This window comes from Suncus etruscus, chromosome 9 (genome assembly GCF_024139225.1).
Source record: "Suncus etruscus isolate mSunEtr1 chromosome 9, mSunEtr1.pri.cur, whole genome shotgun sequence".
Classification (NCBI taxonomy): Eukaryota; Metazoa; Chordata; class Mammalia; order Eulipotyphla; family Soricidae; genus Suncus; species Suncus etruscus.
In genome coordinates, this window is record NC_064856.1 from 57,192,323 (window position 1) to 57,210,850 (window position 18,528).

Sequence of the window (18,528 nt, forward strand, 5' to 3'; positions counted from 1 at the left end):
CTTTCAATCTCATAATTTAGATGTAATTGTAGTTCTATAATTTCTTGTAATTTAAAAAAATTTAAATAATGTTTCCTTATATGCCTTGAAAAGTCCTGTTCTTCTTTGGTATTATAGTCTCCCACACCACATAATGGAATATTTTCTATACTAGTGACAGTGTTCCTTGTTATAAAGATTTTAATGAGTTCTCAGGTCACGAGAGACCATTATCTTGAGACTATTCTTTGAGGTACTAGGACTCTTGTACTCTGTGGATCTCTGGTCACAAATTTTTTAAATGCTGGTATACCATAGAGACTTAGCAATAATATTTGTACTTAATTATTTATCTGAATAACAATAGAGTGATTCAAACTCGGTTTGTTACAAAAAAATAAAAATACACTTTAAATTGTAGGTATATCCTAAGGGATTCTTTGTTTCCTTTAAATATAATTTACTATACTTCTGAAGTTTTCTTGAGTGTCAGAGTAATAGTGTAACAGATAGGGTATTTACTTTGCATGCATCTGATATAGATTTGATCCCCTAAACACCATATATATTCCACATTCCCCGAGCCCACTAGGAGTGACCCCTGAACACAGAACCATGAGTAAGCCCTGAGACCCAGTGGATATGGCTTAAAACTAAAACCAGAAAATTTCCCACCTTTCTCAGGTCTCTTTTGGCCTATACTGCGAATGAGGAAATAGTATGTTACTGTTAGGGAAATAACACCTTTGCTTCTGTCACATTAGTTCATATAAGGGTTTTCTAAAATTACTCAACATCTACAGTTAGGGTGTTGCCAGGACGGTGAGCTTGGAACTGTTGATTATCCTTGATATTCTTAGTCTTTAGTTTAGGCAGTCAGAGCTTCTCCAGCAACTCCAGCAGAAGTTCTAGACCTGGAATCTTGCATCTCAAAAGTTTTCTAGTTTTTTAAATTTTTTTTAATCAGTTTTATATTTCAGAAAGTCTTCAAGTCTTTGAACTGGGCCAGCATCCAGGCAATTTCTTTTCTCTTTCATAGTACTAGCATTCTCTCTCTCTCTCTCTCTCTCTCTCTCTCTCTCTCTCTCTCTCTCTCTCTCTCTCTCTCTCTCTCTCTCTCTCTCTCTCTCTCTCTCTCTCTCTCTCTCTTTGTGTTTGTTTTTGTTTGAGCCACATTCGGTGATGCTCAGGGGTTACTTCTGGGTATGGACTCAGAATCACTCCTGGCTTGGGGAACCATCTGGGATCCTGGGGATCGATCCAAGGTCTGTCCTGGATCAGCGTGTGCAAGGCAAACTCCCTACCACTGTGCTATTGCTCTGGCCCCGAGGATCCTCTATCTTTTTTTTTTTTCATGTCTTACTTTTTTTTTTAAACATAATTTTTATTTTGATCATAGTGGCTTACATATTGTTGACAATAATATTTTAGGTACATATTTACATAAAATCAGGGGGGATTCCTATCACCGGTTTGTCTTCCCTACTCCTCCGTTTTTGTCCTACCTTCCATATCCTCTTCCCTCACCCCCAGGGCTGCTAGAATATGTGGTCCCCTCTGTACCTATCCTATTACTTCGTAGTCTTACACCTGTTTGGTCCTGATGTCTCCTTTATTTCCCCTCTAATTGGGGGGCAGGACTAGCTAGTTCAAGTTATGTGTTTTTGTTTGAAGAGGAGAAAAATAATAAACTAGGGTAAAAGTCTAATACGCCGGGAATAAGCAGAATTCTTCTAGAGGCTCTCGCCATCGGTTTGAGAGACGAAGGAGAAAAAGGTGAAACAGTACACCCCTACGAAATGAAGTGTCAAATATCTATTAAGAGTTCCAACAATAACGCTAAACACCACAAAAACAGAACAAAACAAACAAACTGCAACAGGACCATATTTCAGAGGACTCGTTATCATTACCCTTCACAGCCCACCTACCATATTTGGTAGGTGGGCTTAACAGCTTTCTCCTGAAATCAAACATCACTTAACAGCTTTCTTCTGAAATCAAACATCACTAATCTAAGAATTTCTTCTAAGAATATGCTTATGAAAAATAACATAAGCAGTGCTTCTCAAATGGTGGGGCTCGCCCCCAGGGGGGCGAGGCTCTCCGTAAAGGGGGGCACGTTTGATCTCGGCAAACACTGTCATAACAAGCTAAGCCCCGTGTTTATGTCTCTGTATGTGTCCGGAGCTGAGAGTTGCTGTGTCCTGCTTCAAATCCCGCTTCGAAAAGCTATGCATTGAAAAACGTGCTCATTGTAGCCATTAATCCAGACAACACCTTTGATTAAAAAAACCAGCTCAAATTATTTTATATATTTTTGTTTTGCAGGTTAAAGGTTTTTTTTTTAATAAAGATACTATTTACAGACATATGGAGACATGAAAAATGTTTTCTTCTTCCTGGGGGGGGGGCATGACAGAAAGTAATTGAGAAGCACTGAAATAAGGCAGTTTCAAGCATACACAGGAAAGTGTACTACATATAATGTATGACACAAATGGATTTTTAAATGTAGAAACATCATATTCTAAATGTGTCCTCATATTTATTTTCCTTGATGGGGGCAAGTTTTAATGATTTGCCTATCCTTGGCAATCATATGGCATAAGAATTTAATTGATTAAATTTCTGCCTATATACATGTTCCTCACTAAGTTGGGATTCTTATTATTCACCAAGTGAATCTTTTTTAATAATATCTTTTTACCCTTTTCCCAATTCCATATGCTAATATCCCCTGTATAGTCAGATCCACCCACAGCTGGGAGGGGTCTGAGTTGGGCATATAAGCCTTGCCTAGGGGGAAGGGGAGTAGACAAAGGAGCAAGGGATCATGAGGGCAGCTAAAAGAGGTTGCATGAAAATCTTAGCTTGGTAGCCATGTGGAGAAATGCACATGGCACTCAGGGCTGTGGAATAAACTGGCTGACTCCTGAAACTTTGAATGCCTATGGATCATTTCTCAGCCATTACCCTGCAACCTTCAGATTTGCTGGTGAAGAGGCTACAGGCAACTGGCTGAGCCGAGAAAGGCCTTACCGCCATAATAGGACAATATATTTTATATTTAAACAACAACATCTTCATTCAAGCACCATGATTACAAACATGTTTGTAGTTGAGTTTCAGTTTTAAAAAAGAACATCTTCCATCACCAGTGCAACATTGTCACCACCAATGCCCTCATCTCCCTCCTTTCCCACCCCCTGCCTGTATTGGAGATAGGCATTTTATTTCTCTCACTCACTACCATTGTCAGGATAGCTATTAATGTAGTTATTTCTCTAATTGCATTCTCCACTTTTTGTGGTAAGCTTCATATCATGGGCCAGTCCTTCCAGCCTCATCTCTATTGTCTCCGTATATTATTAAAATAATAATATTTATTTATTATTTCTTTTATTTTTCTTAAATCTCACAGATGAGTAAGATTTGGGTTTTGTATCAATCCTAGGCTGAAGCCTAGGATCATTCTTATTGGTCCCAGGAAAACTTCTGCCCAGTTGTGGTTGTCATAATCTATCTTCTATAATTAGTGATCTCGGCACAGATCAAAGGACAGCTTTTCTTCTGATTTCATCTTAAAGTTAGGTGATGTGATAGGGCACCCTTTCTTGGATCAAGGTTTTGCTGTTTCCTCATTGTCAGGTTGTTCTATCAACCTGTTGCAAGTTGGTGCCAGAGCTGTATTTGGGATTTCCCAGGGGGATTTGTTTCCTGGTGCTGTTGTAGGGAGCTGTGTTGGGTCTTCGCTTGGGATCTGGTGTTCGGGAATGGACAGTGAGACCTGATTTTTCAACTGTTGTTTAATTATCTTCTCTGAAACTTAAAAATGCTACAGATGGTATTTGTATTGATTTCAACTATTTGCACTTTGATTTAATTTCTTCCTTTTGCCCTTAATCACTTGTGATAAATACTCTGATACCATTCTTATGTTCTCTGCTTATTTTGTATCACCATGTTTTTGATGTGTTAGCTCTGATTTTTATTTCTATTTTTTCCTCTTCATTCTCTAGCTTAGAGAAAGCCTTCTAGTATTTCAAATTAATCTCATAGATTAACCTTAATTTTCTCCCCTCCAGTCAATTCTTGTGTGCTGTCCTTACACTGAGAACAATATTGTTTTAATATATTTATTTAATCAACTTTATATTTCTCAACAAAGTTCAAATTTTTTTCTATAGTTTGGTTTGAAGCTATCTTCCTCATGGTTTCCCTCATCAAACCCTCATCATATGTCTTATACTTCAGCTGCCTTTACTCTAGCATACCCTAATGTTTTTATTTCCACATATGGATCTCTGCATAAGTATGATGCATTATCTAAGTTTCACCTCATGAAATCTTTTTTTAATATTTTTTTAACTTGATTGATTGATTGGTTTTTGAGCTACACCCAGCGACACTTGTGGTCACTACTGGCTCTGCCCTCAGAAATCACCCCTGGCAGACTGGCGGACCATATGGGATGCTGGGAATCAAACCAGGTCCCTCCTGAGTCAGCTGCATACAAGGCAAATGCCCTACTGCTGCGCTATCTCTCCGGCCCCTCACCTCATAAAATCTTACTTCTGTATTAAGGTTTAACTTAAAAGATATCTATATTTCAAAGCTTTTTCTACCATTTTTTTTCAGCTAGGAGCATTCACTCACTCACTCCTCTAAGCATTCAGAATATTATTTTCCTACATTGTTATCACTATATCATTCTACAGACTCAAAGGAACACTGATTATTTGAATTATAGCTGTCTTAAAAATCATCTAGTAAAACTCTTCGTTTATTTGCTTTGTTTGTTTGTTTTGTTTTGTGATCATGTCTGGCTCTGAACTCAGGAATTACTGTTGACAGTGCTTGGGAGGCCATATGAGATACTGGGCATTGTACCCAAATCAGTCACTTGCAAGGTAAGTGCCCTACTCATTTTATTATTTCCCTAATTCCTGTCCCAAACTCTTCTTTAAAAATAAGAAGACTGAAATCTAGATATAGAAAGGAATTTGTCCCAAATAAGAGGGAATTCATTTCAGTCTGCCAGTGTAACATTATAGATATATCTCCCTATTTCAGGAAGAACACTATCAGGGTAACATTCTACCCCTAGGCCTGTTATCTGAAGTTAGAATTTTCAAAATGTTGAAATGATTCATACTCTGGATTGACAAAAAGTGAAGAGATGGATTCTAGATCTCTACTAAGAAAAGAGCTTTCCTGTCTGCCAGGAAATGGCTGTGAATGCTCTAAGTGACATTTTTATTTTTAGTGAGCAAGGAGGGCTCTTACAGTGTAAGTTTTTTGATTATAAAGGGAATTTATATTCAGAAATGCTAGCTAGGGGCCCGGAGATATAGCACAGTGGTAGTGTGTTTGCCTTGCATACAACCGACCCTGGAGGGACCAGTTTCATTCCCAGCATCCCATATGGTCTCCCAGCCTTTCAGGCGCAATTTTTAAGTACAGAGATAGGAGTGACCCTTGAGAACTGCTGGGTATGGCCTAACAACCAATCAATCAATTAGTAAATAAATAAAGTTAACAAACAAACAAAGAAATGCTAGCTATTAATTTTGCTTCTAGTGAAGCAGGCTGTGGGAAAGCTACCTCTGGAGTTCTTTCTCTGCTTCTCTGGGAAAGAAAAAGAAAAGATACATTTCTGAGTGTGTGATGTCTTGTGTAACATTCCAAGTTTTGGTATCTCCCTGGCTAAAAAGCGCAGAAAGGGGAGTCTAGCAGGAGGAGGTTTGTCAGGCCCCTGCCATGCCGGAGGCCTTCTTGACCAGGCCTAGTGGGGGTGCGGGACTTGGGTAACCCCAGCACCCCTCTACCGCCTTGCTCCAGATCTCCAGGGCTTCCCCGGGCCACACACCTGGGCAAGCCGGTGAGTTGGGCCCCTTGGTGGAGCTTGAAGGTACCCTAGGCTTTCCCCCATTATCCATTCAGCTCCTTAGGGAGGGTCTGGGTGGGGCTCTGAACTTCTGGCCTCCCAGCTTCTTGAAGTCAGTGGTAATCTCTGTCCAGTCTATATTTTCAAAATTGCGTGGGGGGCTGCAATCGCCCCCGCGCGCACAAGAAACATTATTAGTACTCACTATCATTGAATTATGTTTTTATGTATGCAGAATGTCCATTTTGTACTCTGCCCTTTTGCATACCCCTTCATAAGATCATATTTTTCTTTAACTTCCTTAACTCCTATCATCATTACTCCTCATTTACCCTTTCTAACTTAAGTATTGTAGAGTCCTAAGTCACAGACCAAAGTGGTGCCCTGGAGTTAACACCCACCGAACTATTTTAAAAGGCATAAAAAGGACACTTATATCTTTTCAACATTTTATGGGTGTTTTCTTTGACAGCTATAAACTTTTGCTGAATATTTTCTTATACAGTGACGATCCCCCCACCATGTGTTTTATCTTCTCTTTGTGAACTGCTCAATATGGAATTTGATGTGAAAGAATCCCTCAGTTTAATGCTTATGTTTGAACCAAGTCATGGGTATTGTTGGAAATGTTCTTACGCCCCCATATATCTGATAGCACCACGTGGCTTTATTTCTTGTTTGCTTAGGCACACTAAAATGGGAAAATACTATACATACCAATAAGTTCTTATCTAATAGAGATGGGAACACACAAATCTTGTAGTGCAATGAGACCTTGCACCCTGAACATTGACATAAAGACCTGGCACAGGCCGCAGAAGAATGGGCATTCTCCATTCACCCCTGATCTACAGAAGACATTTACAAAACATCCAAGGTTGTATATAACATCACCTGGAGGCATTCCTCTACCAGGGAAGACCCTACAGCTACTCTGACATCGATCTACTCAAAAGAGATTTCCCTTAACACTGAGAAGACTTAACAAGAACAATGACCTGCTTACTGGACAGGGCTTGCTGTATTGCCCCTTAATTGTGAGGTTTGTCTATAACATCACCTGGAAGCAATCCTCTACCACGGAAGACCCTACCACTGCTCAGACATCATCCTGCTCAAAAGAGACTTCTCATAACACTGAGAAGACTTAACAACAACAACCTGCTTACAGGACAGTGCTTCCTGCATTGCCCTTTCATGGTGAGGTGAAACGAGAAGACACTCCACATCATGACTTCAATGTAGGATATGCAGATTCCAGAATCTTTAATACAGAAACATGATACCAACAACAGAGACTGTGTGAAAAGTGTGTTGGCACTACGGACAATGTCTTGGGTCAGACGATAACTTGCCTGAGGCCTAGAGCTGGTCTTATGCCAGGAAACTTCAGGGGTAGGATCTCTTTGTATTTAGGCCAAGGTTATTCCTTTCCATGCCTCTCATATTTTGGTGGGCCTATGCAATCAACAATTGCCACTCTAACACCGTTTTTACTGTGCTCCTTTGACTCTAATCCTTAAAACGCACCCACTTAAAATTTGAGGTTAACTTAAGCTAATATGCATGTACATGGAAATGTAAAAAATACTATGCCTCTAATGTTTAAGGAGTTACATAAGTTTTATGGCTTTAAATTGCCTTGTGTGCTGTTAAGAAATATTATAATCTGCTACAATCTGGGGACTTGAGGGACAAAGCAATTGCACATGGATTCTGTTTTATTTATCTTAATGTTCTTTGGCTGAAAGTTCAAAGTTAAGATATCAGCAAGGGGACTTCTTCTGAGAATTATGTTATGGGTGATTGTCCTTCCACTGTAACTTTACCTTGTCCTCTTTCTTTGCATCTTTTGTTCTCATAATTCAAAATAAAAAAATTAAAAGAAAAGTGCAGAAAATTTTAGGTCCATATATAAAATAACGAAAATCTAATGTCTGTACATTTTAGAAGGGACAAATTAAACAAAAACAAAAAGTGATACCAGAAGTTCTAACATAATGACACTATCTTTAAAAAAACCACATTTATTATGCACACACATATGATTGAGAGTGTGTTTGTGTGTGTGTGTGTGTGTGTGTGTGTGTCTGTGTGTGTTATCAGAAACCAATGACTGACCTTGTTTCAGTTCCTGCATTCCATATAGTCTTCCCAAACCTGCCAGGAATAAAAAATTACTGAGTGCAGAGCCAGGAGTAACCCTCGAGCACCACTGGGTGTAATCCTGCCCCCTCCATAAAAAAGGAAAGAAAAGAAAGAATTAAAGAAAGAAGGAAGAAAAAGAAGTGCATTAATTAAGAAATAAGCCATATTTAAATTGAAGTAATACATATTATTAGAAAGAAGTCATCAATTCTATGCATCTTATTTGACAAAAGAGAGGACGCTAATGATAGAAACAAATTACTTGAGTAAAACTTGGTTAAATCTTGTATTGAAGGGTCAGAGTGATAGCGCTGTGGTAGGGCGTTTGCTTTGCATGAGGCTGATTTGGGACAAACCAGGGTTCGATCCCCATCATCCCATGTGGTCCTTCAAGCCTACCAGGAGCAAATTCTGAGGCAGGAGTAACAACAGAGGTTTTAGATATTAGCTACTGTAGCATGTGCTTGAAGATAAAATCCAAGTTCTTTGGTGCTGGGAGAAATGCACAGTGGGAAAGGCACTTGTCTTGCATGTGGTCAGTCCAGGTTCGATCCTAGATTGAGATCCCATATGGTCCTTCAATTACTCTCAGGTATGATCTTTGAGTGCTGAACTAGGTAGGCTTAAGCCCTGATCAGTCATGTATGGAATAAATAAGTAAATAAAATAAATTCAAAGGAACATTTCATTGGAGAAAGTTTTGAAGAGAAAGTAATTTATCTTTTCCCCCAATGGAGTGTTTTTGTTTTTGAAAATAAGGAAAATAAAATCAAATTCCTTCTGAATTAATTTTAGTTAATCAACTAGGGAAAGTATAGAAATAATTCTGAGATTGAAGGTCACCGGTTAGAAAAAACAAATGGGGGCCAAAGTGATCCCCCAATGCCAGGCTGAATAGGATTAAATCCTTGGCATCTAATATGGTATCTTCAACACCAGCAGGGACGACTACCTCAATGTACAGCCAGGAGTAACCCCTGACCACTGTCAGGTGTGGTCTAAAAACTAAAAACAAAAACAGACACGCACAAAACAAAAAAGTTAGATTTGGAAACAGGAATAAAGTTTTATTTAACTCATTGGTCAGGTGGTGGTGGGCATATTTAAACTCAGAGTTTTTAGACTTCAAGTACTTAGAGCTATACCAACAACAGAATTACGAATATTCCAGGTAGAATCATTTAATGTGGGTGGCTGTATTCTGCATCAAAGGATATTCATCATTGTCCATTGTTCCTGTTGTTTATATGCCTATGGTACCATACCCACCTCTTCCTAGGTTAGATAACCAAAATACCTTCAGGTATTGCCTTCCGAACTCTCTGTAGATTGCTGATATACCAAAAGATTACTGAAGCTTGCTAGCATGGTAGACAGGTGCTAAAAATATAATTTCAGATGAATTTATTCCTATTTCATTAAATAATTGTATGCTGTTCTATATACCATATTTTCTGTTTGTTTCTGATGTAAATATTGCCCTTCTTTTGTAGTATACTCTAAGAATTTTAGCTGAGCCTGTGTGGTCCCGACTTGTCTAAATCCTTTTCTTATGCTTTCTGGCTCTAGTTTCTGAAACTTGTTTGCTAGCTTTATTGTCCATTTGAATCTGTCTGTGAATCCAGGAAAGCACTTTATTAAGATCTGTGAAGATCCCAGGAGATCCTGGATTTTTTTGCCTGTTGTTTCTCCAGCTTCGACCACAGCCCAAACCCCAGGAAGTCACTCCAGCCAGAGTCCAAATTCCTCTCTTATTCCGGCACATGAGGGAACCTCCTGAATCTCCCTGTGGAGGGAGGCAGGGGAGAAGATTCTGTTACATTAATTGTCAGTGTCTGTTCCCCAAGGTGTTTACCCACAAAAGATACTAGATCATACCTTTTCTTTATTCCCAATAATTTGAATTTAAAGGACTGGAAAGAACAGTCAAGCACAATTGATACAAAACGTTGAAATAGGGCCAGAATGATAGCAAAGTAAGGTAGGACGATTGTCTTGCATGCATCTGTTTGGGTTTGATTCCTGGTACTCGAGATGGTCTCCTGGAATCCTGCCAGGAGTGATCCCTGAGCTCAGAACCAGAAGTAAGCTCAAAGTACCTCTGACAGTAATAAAAAAAAAACCAAACTAAAATAAATTAAAAAATCTTAGAAATAGAATTTGAGTTTTAGTTTCACTCTCTTCCCATTCTAGACTCATCAATCAATGCTTTTTTCCAGTCTTATCTGAAACAGACTAAAAAAAGCCCTGTCTTGTAGTATAATTCAACTTAGGTCATGAAACAGGAGGAATGGAAGTAAATTCATATTTATATACAAACTGCAAATGCCTCCATAGTAAAGAGCCAACCATCCTACAAAATAGAGAATTCTGAGTTTATTGGAATTTGATCCTTGAGAAAAACAGAAGACTCCCTCTGAACTCATTCTCCCTCGGTTAAAACAAGATTATTTGTAACTTTTCCCTTCTTTGGTTTCAACATTTTCTGTCCTTCTTCACTGTTCTTTCTAGAATCCAATAGTCTCTACAAAGTTCTTTAGCCCCTCACCTCATGACAATACTGAGTATCCTTACCTTGCAACCTTTAAGTTTATTTGCTCCTACTTACCTGACAGGCATCTTTTCCTCCATCTGGAAAGCCAGTACAGAGAAAAGTATGCCCACTGATGGGTATTTTTAGTCTTGATAGAGCTGTCATACACTCTTTTCGTGTCAAAATGGGCAGCTCTACCTCCTGCAAGACTTGGGAGATATTGCCATCTAGAAAAAAAGAAATGAAAGACATAGCAAGGCACAAATAAGACCTAAGTTGAAGATTCTATTTTAGGTTTATTTCTTTTTGGAGATGCCTGAATGTAATATTTTTCTTTTAAAAACATATACTTGTTTAATAAAATGTATTCAATTTTCTTATCATCATGACAACCTGAAAAAATTTGACATCTAATAAGAAGAGCAATGGCAGAGAAATACTTACTTTCCCTTAAATGTCCCCAGCCTGCAGTTGTACAAGTATATCCAGCCCCAAATCGTTCTCGTGGCTTTGGAAGACATATAGGTCCCACAAACTTGCCTGAAGAAAAGGGCAAAAAACATAATCATCCATAGAAAAGAGGATATCATGCATAAGTCATTTAATAGCTGGAAGTTAAGTGGTTCCTCTAGAGTCTAGAGTCTTTATGAAGGGTTATTACATCACTGCTTGGTAGATCTGTGGTCTCTTATTAGACAAAGGAAGACCATTTTATGTTTTGACATAATGCTATATCTAATGCCACAGCGAAAAGAAATTAGTTAAGAGACCCTTCACCCCAACTCTAAGTCTGTGACTCAGAACTGCTGTGTATGTACTATAGAGTGCATATTGTAGGATTATAACATGGAACAGAATATATAGGAAACTTGAGAAAGAAAATTCAGAGTTAGCTTTAAATGTTTACCAAAATGAAAGGCTCCAGTTATCTTTAAAAGAGCAATATCATAGTCCATTGGTTTACTTTCAGAGAAATATGGGTGTATGATGGCTGTGTCAATGGTGAGACTTTGCTCTTCTGGTTCTATTTGTCTCAAGTCATATTGTCCAGCACTAACACTCAAAAGTGGTAAAATATTCCTAAAAGGAGAAACAATTAAATGATAGATTTTTGTTTAGTCTCTGGATAAAGTTTTTGTGATTAACAAACTGACCTCAAAATGACCTTTGTGATATTTAAAAAGTTTAAAATTATATAGGTATATATATTCATGCATTTACATATATATGCATTACATTGTCATTTGTAATTCTAAACTCTATGTATTCAGCTATCTTGGAAGACTGGCCTGACTTCATATCCTTTGAAATTATTTGCCATTCCTATTTAGTATGCTTATTTATGTTAGAAATATAAATAATGGGGACCAGAGAGATAGCATAGCGGTAGGGCATTTGCCTTGCATGCTGCCAATCCAGGACAGAAGGTGGTTCAGTGGTTCAAATCCCAGCATCCCATATGGTCCCCCGTGTCCTATAGGAGTGATCTGAACACAGAGTCAGGAGTAACCCCTGAGTGCCACTGGGTGTAACCCAAGAACCAATATATATATATATATATATATACATATACATATGATGTATATGTATATATATACATATATATTGTAAAAGACCTAATATAAAGAGACCTAATTGTAAAAGACCTAATTATATGTCTAATGACCCAGATCACTTGCATGCTTAGAGCTTGGGTACTGATTACTAAAATGGGAGGTGGGAATTTTGTCTTTATCCTCTGTATGATTATAATTTAGAATAGATTTTTCCAACGGAGGATCACATGACCACTGATGGACTCTCAGGATATTACAAGAGGACAACAGGGGGTAGCATGATATAAGAAGACAACATGATATAAGACTAGGGTCAAGTACTAGGTTAGAATGGAATACAGCAAGGTAATAGTTTGGAAATTTGGCCATGGTTTGAAACTGTCGAGAGACACTGGTTTATATAACTGTTAGGCTCTGGAAAAAAACTATTATAATTAGGTAAACAGAATACCTACACAACTATCAGAATGGAATTTGGTAGGATACACTAAGATGAACTAAAAGTGCTGTCTGGCAACCTTTCCAAACATGATGATTCATACAAATTAGAAAGGGAATAATTTTCTGTTGGTTTAGTTCTTTGACTCTTGTTAATATTATGTACTTAATGAAATGCATAACATTTCTCTAGCCTAACCACCTATCACATTGTAGTAAAGTGGTCAGGGTCATTAAATCTTATAAATCTTTTAATTTTGTTTTGTTTTTTTTTTGGGGGGGGGCACACCCATTTGATGCTCAGGGGTTACTCCTGGCTAAGTGCTCAAAAATTGCCCCTGGCTTAGGGGGACCATATGAGACCCCGGGGGATTGAACCGCGGTCGCCATCTTTCCTTGGCTAGCGCTTGCAAGGCAGACACCTTACCTCTAGCGCCACCTCACCGGCCCCAAATCTTTTATATTTTTTTATATCAACTAGTATCTAACACTAAATAAACTTTCCAGGAAATGTTTGCAGATATGTAATGAAAGAAGGCAAACATGGGAACATCATTTTGATTGCAGCCTAGTGAGAACCAAGGATGCTGACAACAACAGGACATTTGAGGCACTTAGGAAAATAGATAAAGATGGAAGTTGTTGAATTAAAGCTTAGATAGGCAGGATCAATATGAAGGGAAACATTAGAGACTGCTCTGTGTTATCCTGGACTGCCTTTGTATTCTTTTATTCATTTCTTAAGATGCACAATGAATTAGATAACCTTAGTCACTGCAATTTAAGAAAACAGGAAAGAAACTTGACAAATACACCTTTTTGGTACTTTTACTGACTTAGATATTATTCTTTATAACTTTCAGTTATATGTGAACAAAACATTCTACTTTTGCAAAGAACATATGTTTCTTTTATCCCCCACGTATAGGGTCCTCTAACAATATCATTTAGTCTTATTTGTGTTAGGCCCATTAATATGGTCCCCCCATTAAATCTTTGAATGCAGAGTTTTATGTTATAATAAAGATATTACACTGATTTCAACGGGAAAAAAAAGAGAAATCTTACTTTATCCTGTTTACTAGGTCATGCTTACCTGTTTGCAACACAGTGAGCAGCTGTGATCACCCATTTCGGGGAGATGATTGTCCCACCACAGAAATGCTTCTGATTGTATTTCAGAGACACCTGAATTGCAAACATCTTCGATTGAAATAAGTTAATGCTCTGGACGTACCTCCTAACCCGGGCATAAGTATAATCCAAAAAATAAATCAGACATTTTGCTAAATTGCAAACATCTTCAATTGAAGTAAGTTAAATCTCTGGACATACCTCCTAACCCAGGGCATAAGTATATTCCAAAAAATAAACCAGACATTTTGCTAAACCATATCAGAAGTCATGGACTGTGAAAATGTTAAAAGTCATCTCACTATAGCTCCAAAAGAAGAGCAATGTAGTAAGCAGTGCATACTTAAGTAGTAAAAATTTGAGAAGAGATTACTAGGTAATTATCCTGCATATGATACTTTATGATTCTTATGTTAGGACATTAAGGTCTTATTAATGTTGTAATTATAAAAGTTCAATAACAATATTTTATATCTAATTTAAAATTAAAGTTAAATATTTAACAAATTAATATTATCCATGTAATTATTTGATATTGTGAAAATAGACTGATTAGTAATATGAACACTATTTTAAATAAAGGTAAGGAAAGATATAGATAAGATAAAGCAGAGTCCAGATATATGGTCTGGGAGCAAGACAAGGTAAGGACTAAGGAAGTTTACAAATCATACTGTGATTTATCCAGGCTTCTAAGGGAATTAGTCATATAAAATAGTTTCTATTTTACTATATAATTGCTAAAACCTCTTTCATTCTATTTTTCAATCTGCTTCTGCAGTTACTTTATATCTTTTTATTATCCTGTTTTTGATACTTGGTTTTATGGTAAAGTGATTTAGAGAGTATGAGTAAATATTTCTAATTCCATTGTTGGAATTAGAAGGAGAAATTTATTTGCATTGCTCTTTCTTATGCCCCCAACAATTTTATAATCAAATTTAAAAAACAGTAGAAAAGACTAAGACAAGAAGATGAAGTAAAATTAATGAATTATTTTTGACTATGAAAATAAAGATTCCTGAATAGATTAACCAAATAATGAGCAATAAAGCAACTAGTCAATTAACTCAACCAAATAATTAACTCCTAATTCAATCAAATTATAGATTAACCATTCAGTTGACCCAATGAACACTATCTCAACAAACCATTAATAAATATCTATTAAGCAAAAAGCTATTATGAAGGCTGTAGAAATTAGAATTATGCTTAAGTTTTAGAATGCTTGCTAAAGAGTATTCATGGCAAGTTTTTTAGGGGTGTCATAGAAAAAGTGAAAACTTTCTACCCCAAACATAAAGTAGACCTTTAAAAGATTCTATGTGATAACTTGGGATGCCTTTGTTATTTTTAAATTATAACAAAATAATTTTGTAAATTTTATTTTATCAAATGAGAAAGTTCTATTTTTAGTTGTAAATTTGAAGTTTATCAGCTCCTTAAAGTGGTATTTTTGTCATATAAATTGACAATTCGGGATGGGACTTTTGATTTTTGCAATAAGTCAAGAGTGCACATAATTTTTCTAAACAGACCTTTTGTAGAACTCATTTGATGCATATCACAAGGAAGTAGTATCTGTGCATACACTCAGGAGATTTCTGATAGTAACGTAGGAGGGCTAGAAGATACTGATGAGTAGCAGGCATATATAGAAGATCAATTACCTACCAAAGATTGTTCCTTGAGACATACCTGCCAAGGGTAGGAACCCCTTTCCACTTGCCTTCCCCCAACAATGCGACTAAATTGGGTTAAGTAATTCCAAGTTTGTGACTTCACTAGACACTGACCACAAGTGTAATCTGGAGGAAAAACAAAAATTTAGTGTTTGGGTAGCTCCTATGATTAAGAAACAAGGACTGAGAAAACTTAAAAAAATTGATTTATTTCTTTTTATTTTTTGATTTTGGGTTTTTGGCCACAGCTGGTGATGTTCAGGGGTTACTCTTGCCTCTGCACACAGAAGTCACTTTTCTGGGTTTGGGGACTTGAATGCCAGAGATAGGCCCCAGGCAAGACAAGTTCATTATCAGCTGTACTTTAGCTCCCTGGGAAAACTTTGTTAATTGCTTTATTTAAGCACTAGGGTTTCGAAATTTTTCATGGTTGGGTTTAAGTCATACAATGTACAACATCTTTCACTAGTGCACCCTCCCCATCACTGTAACAGATGTCTCTCATTTCCTTCCCACCCTCAGTTCTCTATCGCACTTCCTCCCTCCCTCCCTCCCTCCCTTCCACACTCACTCCCTTCTTCCCTGTTTCTCTCCCTTCCCCCACCTCTCCTTTTTGACATTATGGTTTGCACTATTGTTAATGGAGAAGTGCCTTGCCTATTAGTTTCTCCACTTTCAGCACCTAGTTCTGTTCAAAGCAATCAGTACCAACTAACATTATCCTAGTAGACTGTTCTCAATTCTGGCTGCATTTACCTCCCTTCGTGTCCAGCTTTCTATCCTGGGCTAGACCTCCTGATATTTCTCTCTATTGTCTCTGGGTATTATTACCATATTATCTCTTGTTTTCTTTATATCCCACATTGACTTAAATTTTTAATCTACAATGGTTTAACTATTGTAGGTTAAGGAAGAGCTGTATATGACAGTGAGCCATTTGTCTCTCTTTTTAAATTAAAAATCCCTTTGTAATATTCTTAAAATTTTTTAAAACTTGAGTTATTTATTGATTGATTCATTGATTGGTCTTTGGACTACACTCAGCAGTGCTCAGGGGCCACTCTGGCTCTGCACTCAGAAATCGCCCCTGGCAGGCTGGGGGACCGTATGGCATGCCAGGAATCGAACTGGGTCCCTCGCAGGTCAGCTGCATGCAAATCAAATGGCTACCGCTGTGCTATCTATCTGGTCCCAAAAAACTCTTTTTTAGGACTCAGGAAGATAGCTCAACTGACTGAAGACCATGCTTTGCATACAAAAATCTCAGGTTCTATCACTTGCAATACCCCAAGTACCATCTAGAGAGATCCCTGAGTACTGATCCTAGAATTGCCCCAAAGCATCATCAGACAGGCTCCCATATCAAACAAAATCCAAACACAACTCAATCCCATCTGATATCTTATTATTACTGCAGTCCCAAAGTTCAGCACATTCCTGGAAATATATGTTGGATATAATTGGATGGATTAAATATCTTAAAATGGGGCCATACTGATAGAACAGTGGTAGGGCATTTGCCATGCAAGCAGCGACTTGGGGCGAACCTAGGTTTGATCCCTGGCATCCTATTTGGTCCTCTGAGCCAGCCAGAAGTGATATCTGAGCGATATCTGATATCTGGTATCTGGCACTCCAGGAGTAACTCCTGAGTGCTGCTGGTTGTGGCCAAAAAAAACTCCCCCAGGAGCTTGAGTTGATGGCGCAGCTGTAGGGCATTTGCCTTGCCTGTGCTAGCCTAGGACAGACCGAGGTTCGATCCCCCAGCATCCAATATGAGCCTCAAGCCAGGAGCGATTTCTGAGCGCATAGCCAGGAGTAACCCCTAAGTGTCACTGGGTGTGGCCCCCCAAAAGGAACAAAACAAAGAAAACATCTCCCCAAAATTCTAGTAAGAATGACAATCATGAATATGGCAATCAAATCTCTTTAAAATAACTTCAGTGTATAAATTAAAAATTATTATTTCCAAATTACAAGTGAAAAAAAAAACCTGAAAGCTACTCATGCAAAACATGAATTTAATATTCTGTAGTTTGGTTTTGAACTCTTTGCAGACACGACGTTGTATAAAACATTTATTTTCTATTTTTGGTAGATTAACCACAAGCAAATAAGACACCCAAATTTAGTATTTCCTAAACTAAAACATTATCTTCCTAAAACAGAAGACATTATGATTGTTGGAATGGTCAAAAATATGACATAATGGGGCAGGAGAGATAGTATGGAGGTAAGGCTTTTGCCTTTCATGCAGAAGGTTATTGGTTCGAATCCCAGCATCCCATATGGTTCCCTGAGCCTGCCAGGAGCGATTTCTGAGTGTGGAGCCAGGAGTAACCCCTGAGCGCTGCTGGGTGTAACCCAAAATCCAATATATATATATAATATTATATAATATAATATTATATTATATTATATATATTATATATACACATATATATGACATAAAAAAGTTTACCAAAACTTGTTTTTTCTAGTTGACAGAAAAAAAAAGTATAGTACACTGCTGAGAAGATGCTACATATCTTCCAGCAAGATAGTTGTCCAGGGGACAGAATAATAGTACAGTTGGTAGAACATTTATCTTGCATACAATTGACCTGGGTTCAAACTCTATAACCCTACATGGTAACCGAAAATCACCAGGAGTAATTCCCAAGTTCCGAGGCAAGAATTAACCTGAGCATCACTGGGTGTGACCCAAAACCAAAAATAAATAAATAAAAGGAAAGAAAATAGATAATTGTTTAGACTATAATACTTGTAATTTTTATCACATTTCTAGAATTTTCTACGTGAAAAAGGATAGAATTGTGTAATATATCTAAATAATAAGCAATCCCAATTTTTCTCTTATCACTGCAATTTATCCAATTTTTCCCCCCAGGAAATTCTTACTTGGTTTCATGTGCTAATTAAAAGATGAAAGTCTAAATTTGCTACATCAAAAACATATCTTCAAAATATATTTCTTCCCCTGCTTTTCCAAAGAAATATGAAGTGAATATGGGATGCCCATTAACACCAGAGGTTATTCCTTCATAGAAATATAATTATTTAGTAGATATGAAACTTACCTTTGGGGAGAAAGTAAGCTGCAGATTTAAATTTTTCCAGACAGATCATTCCAAGTAGTAAAATCAGCTTATTTTTGATCATAGACAT

At 37.4% G+C, this 18,528-nt stretch overlaps 1 protein-coding gene across 1 annotated transcript in view; it reads right to left on the minus strand.

Moving 5' to 3' along the window:
• Positions 1 to 18,528, minus strand: part of OVCH2 (ovochymase 2) — a 35,331-nt gene extending 16,803 nt beyond the window's left edge. The window contains 8 exon segments of the mRNA XM_049780652.1: positions 8,073 to 8,084; positions 9,597 to 9,803; positions 10,626 to 10,777; positions 10,995 to 11,090; positions 11,458 to 11,630; positions 13,641 to 13,732; positions 15,377 to 15,486; positions 18,441 to 18,528. Coding sequence (XP_049636609.1) covers positions 8,073 to 8,084; positions 9,597 to 9,803; positions 10,626 to 10,777; positions 10,995 to 11,090; positions 11,458 to 11,630; positions 13,641 to 13,732; positions 15,377 to 15,486; positions 18,441 to 18,528 — 930 coding nt within the window.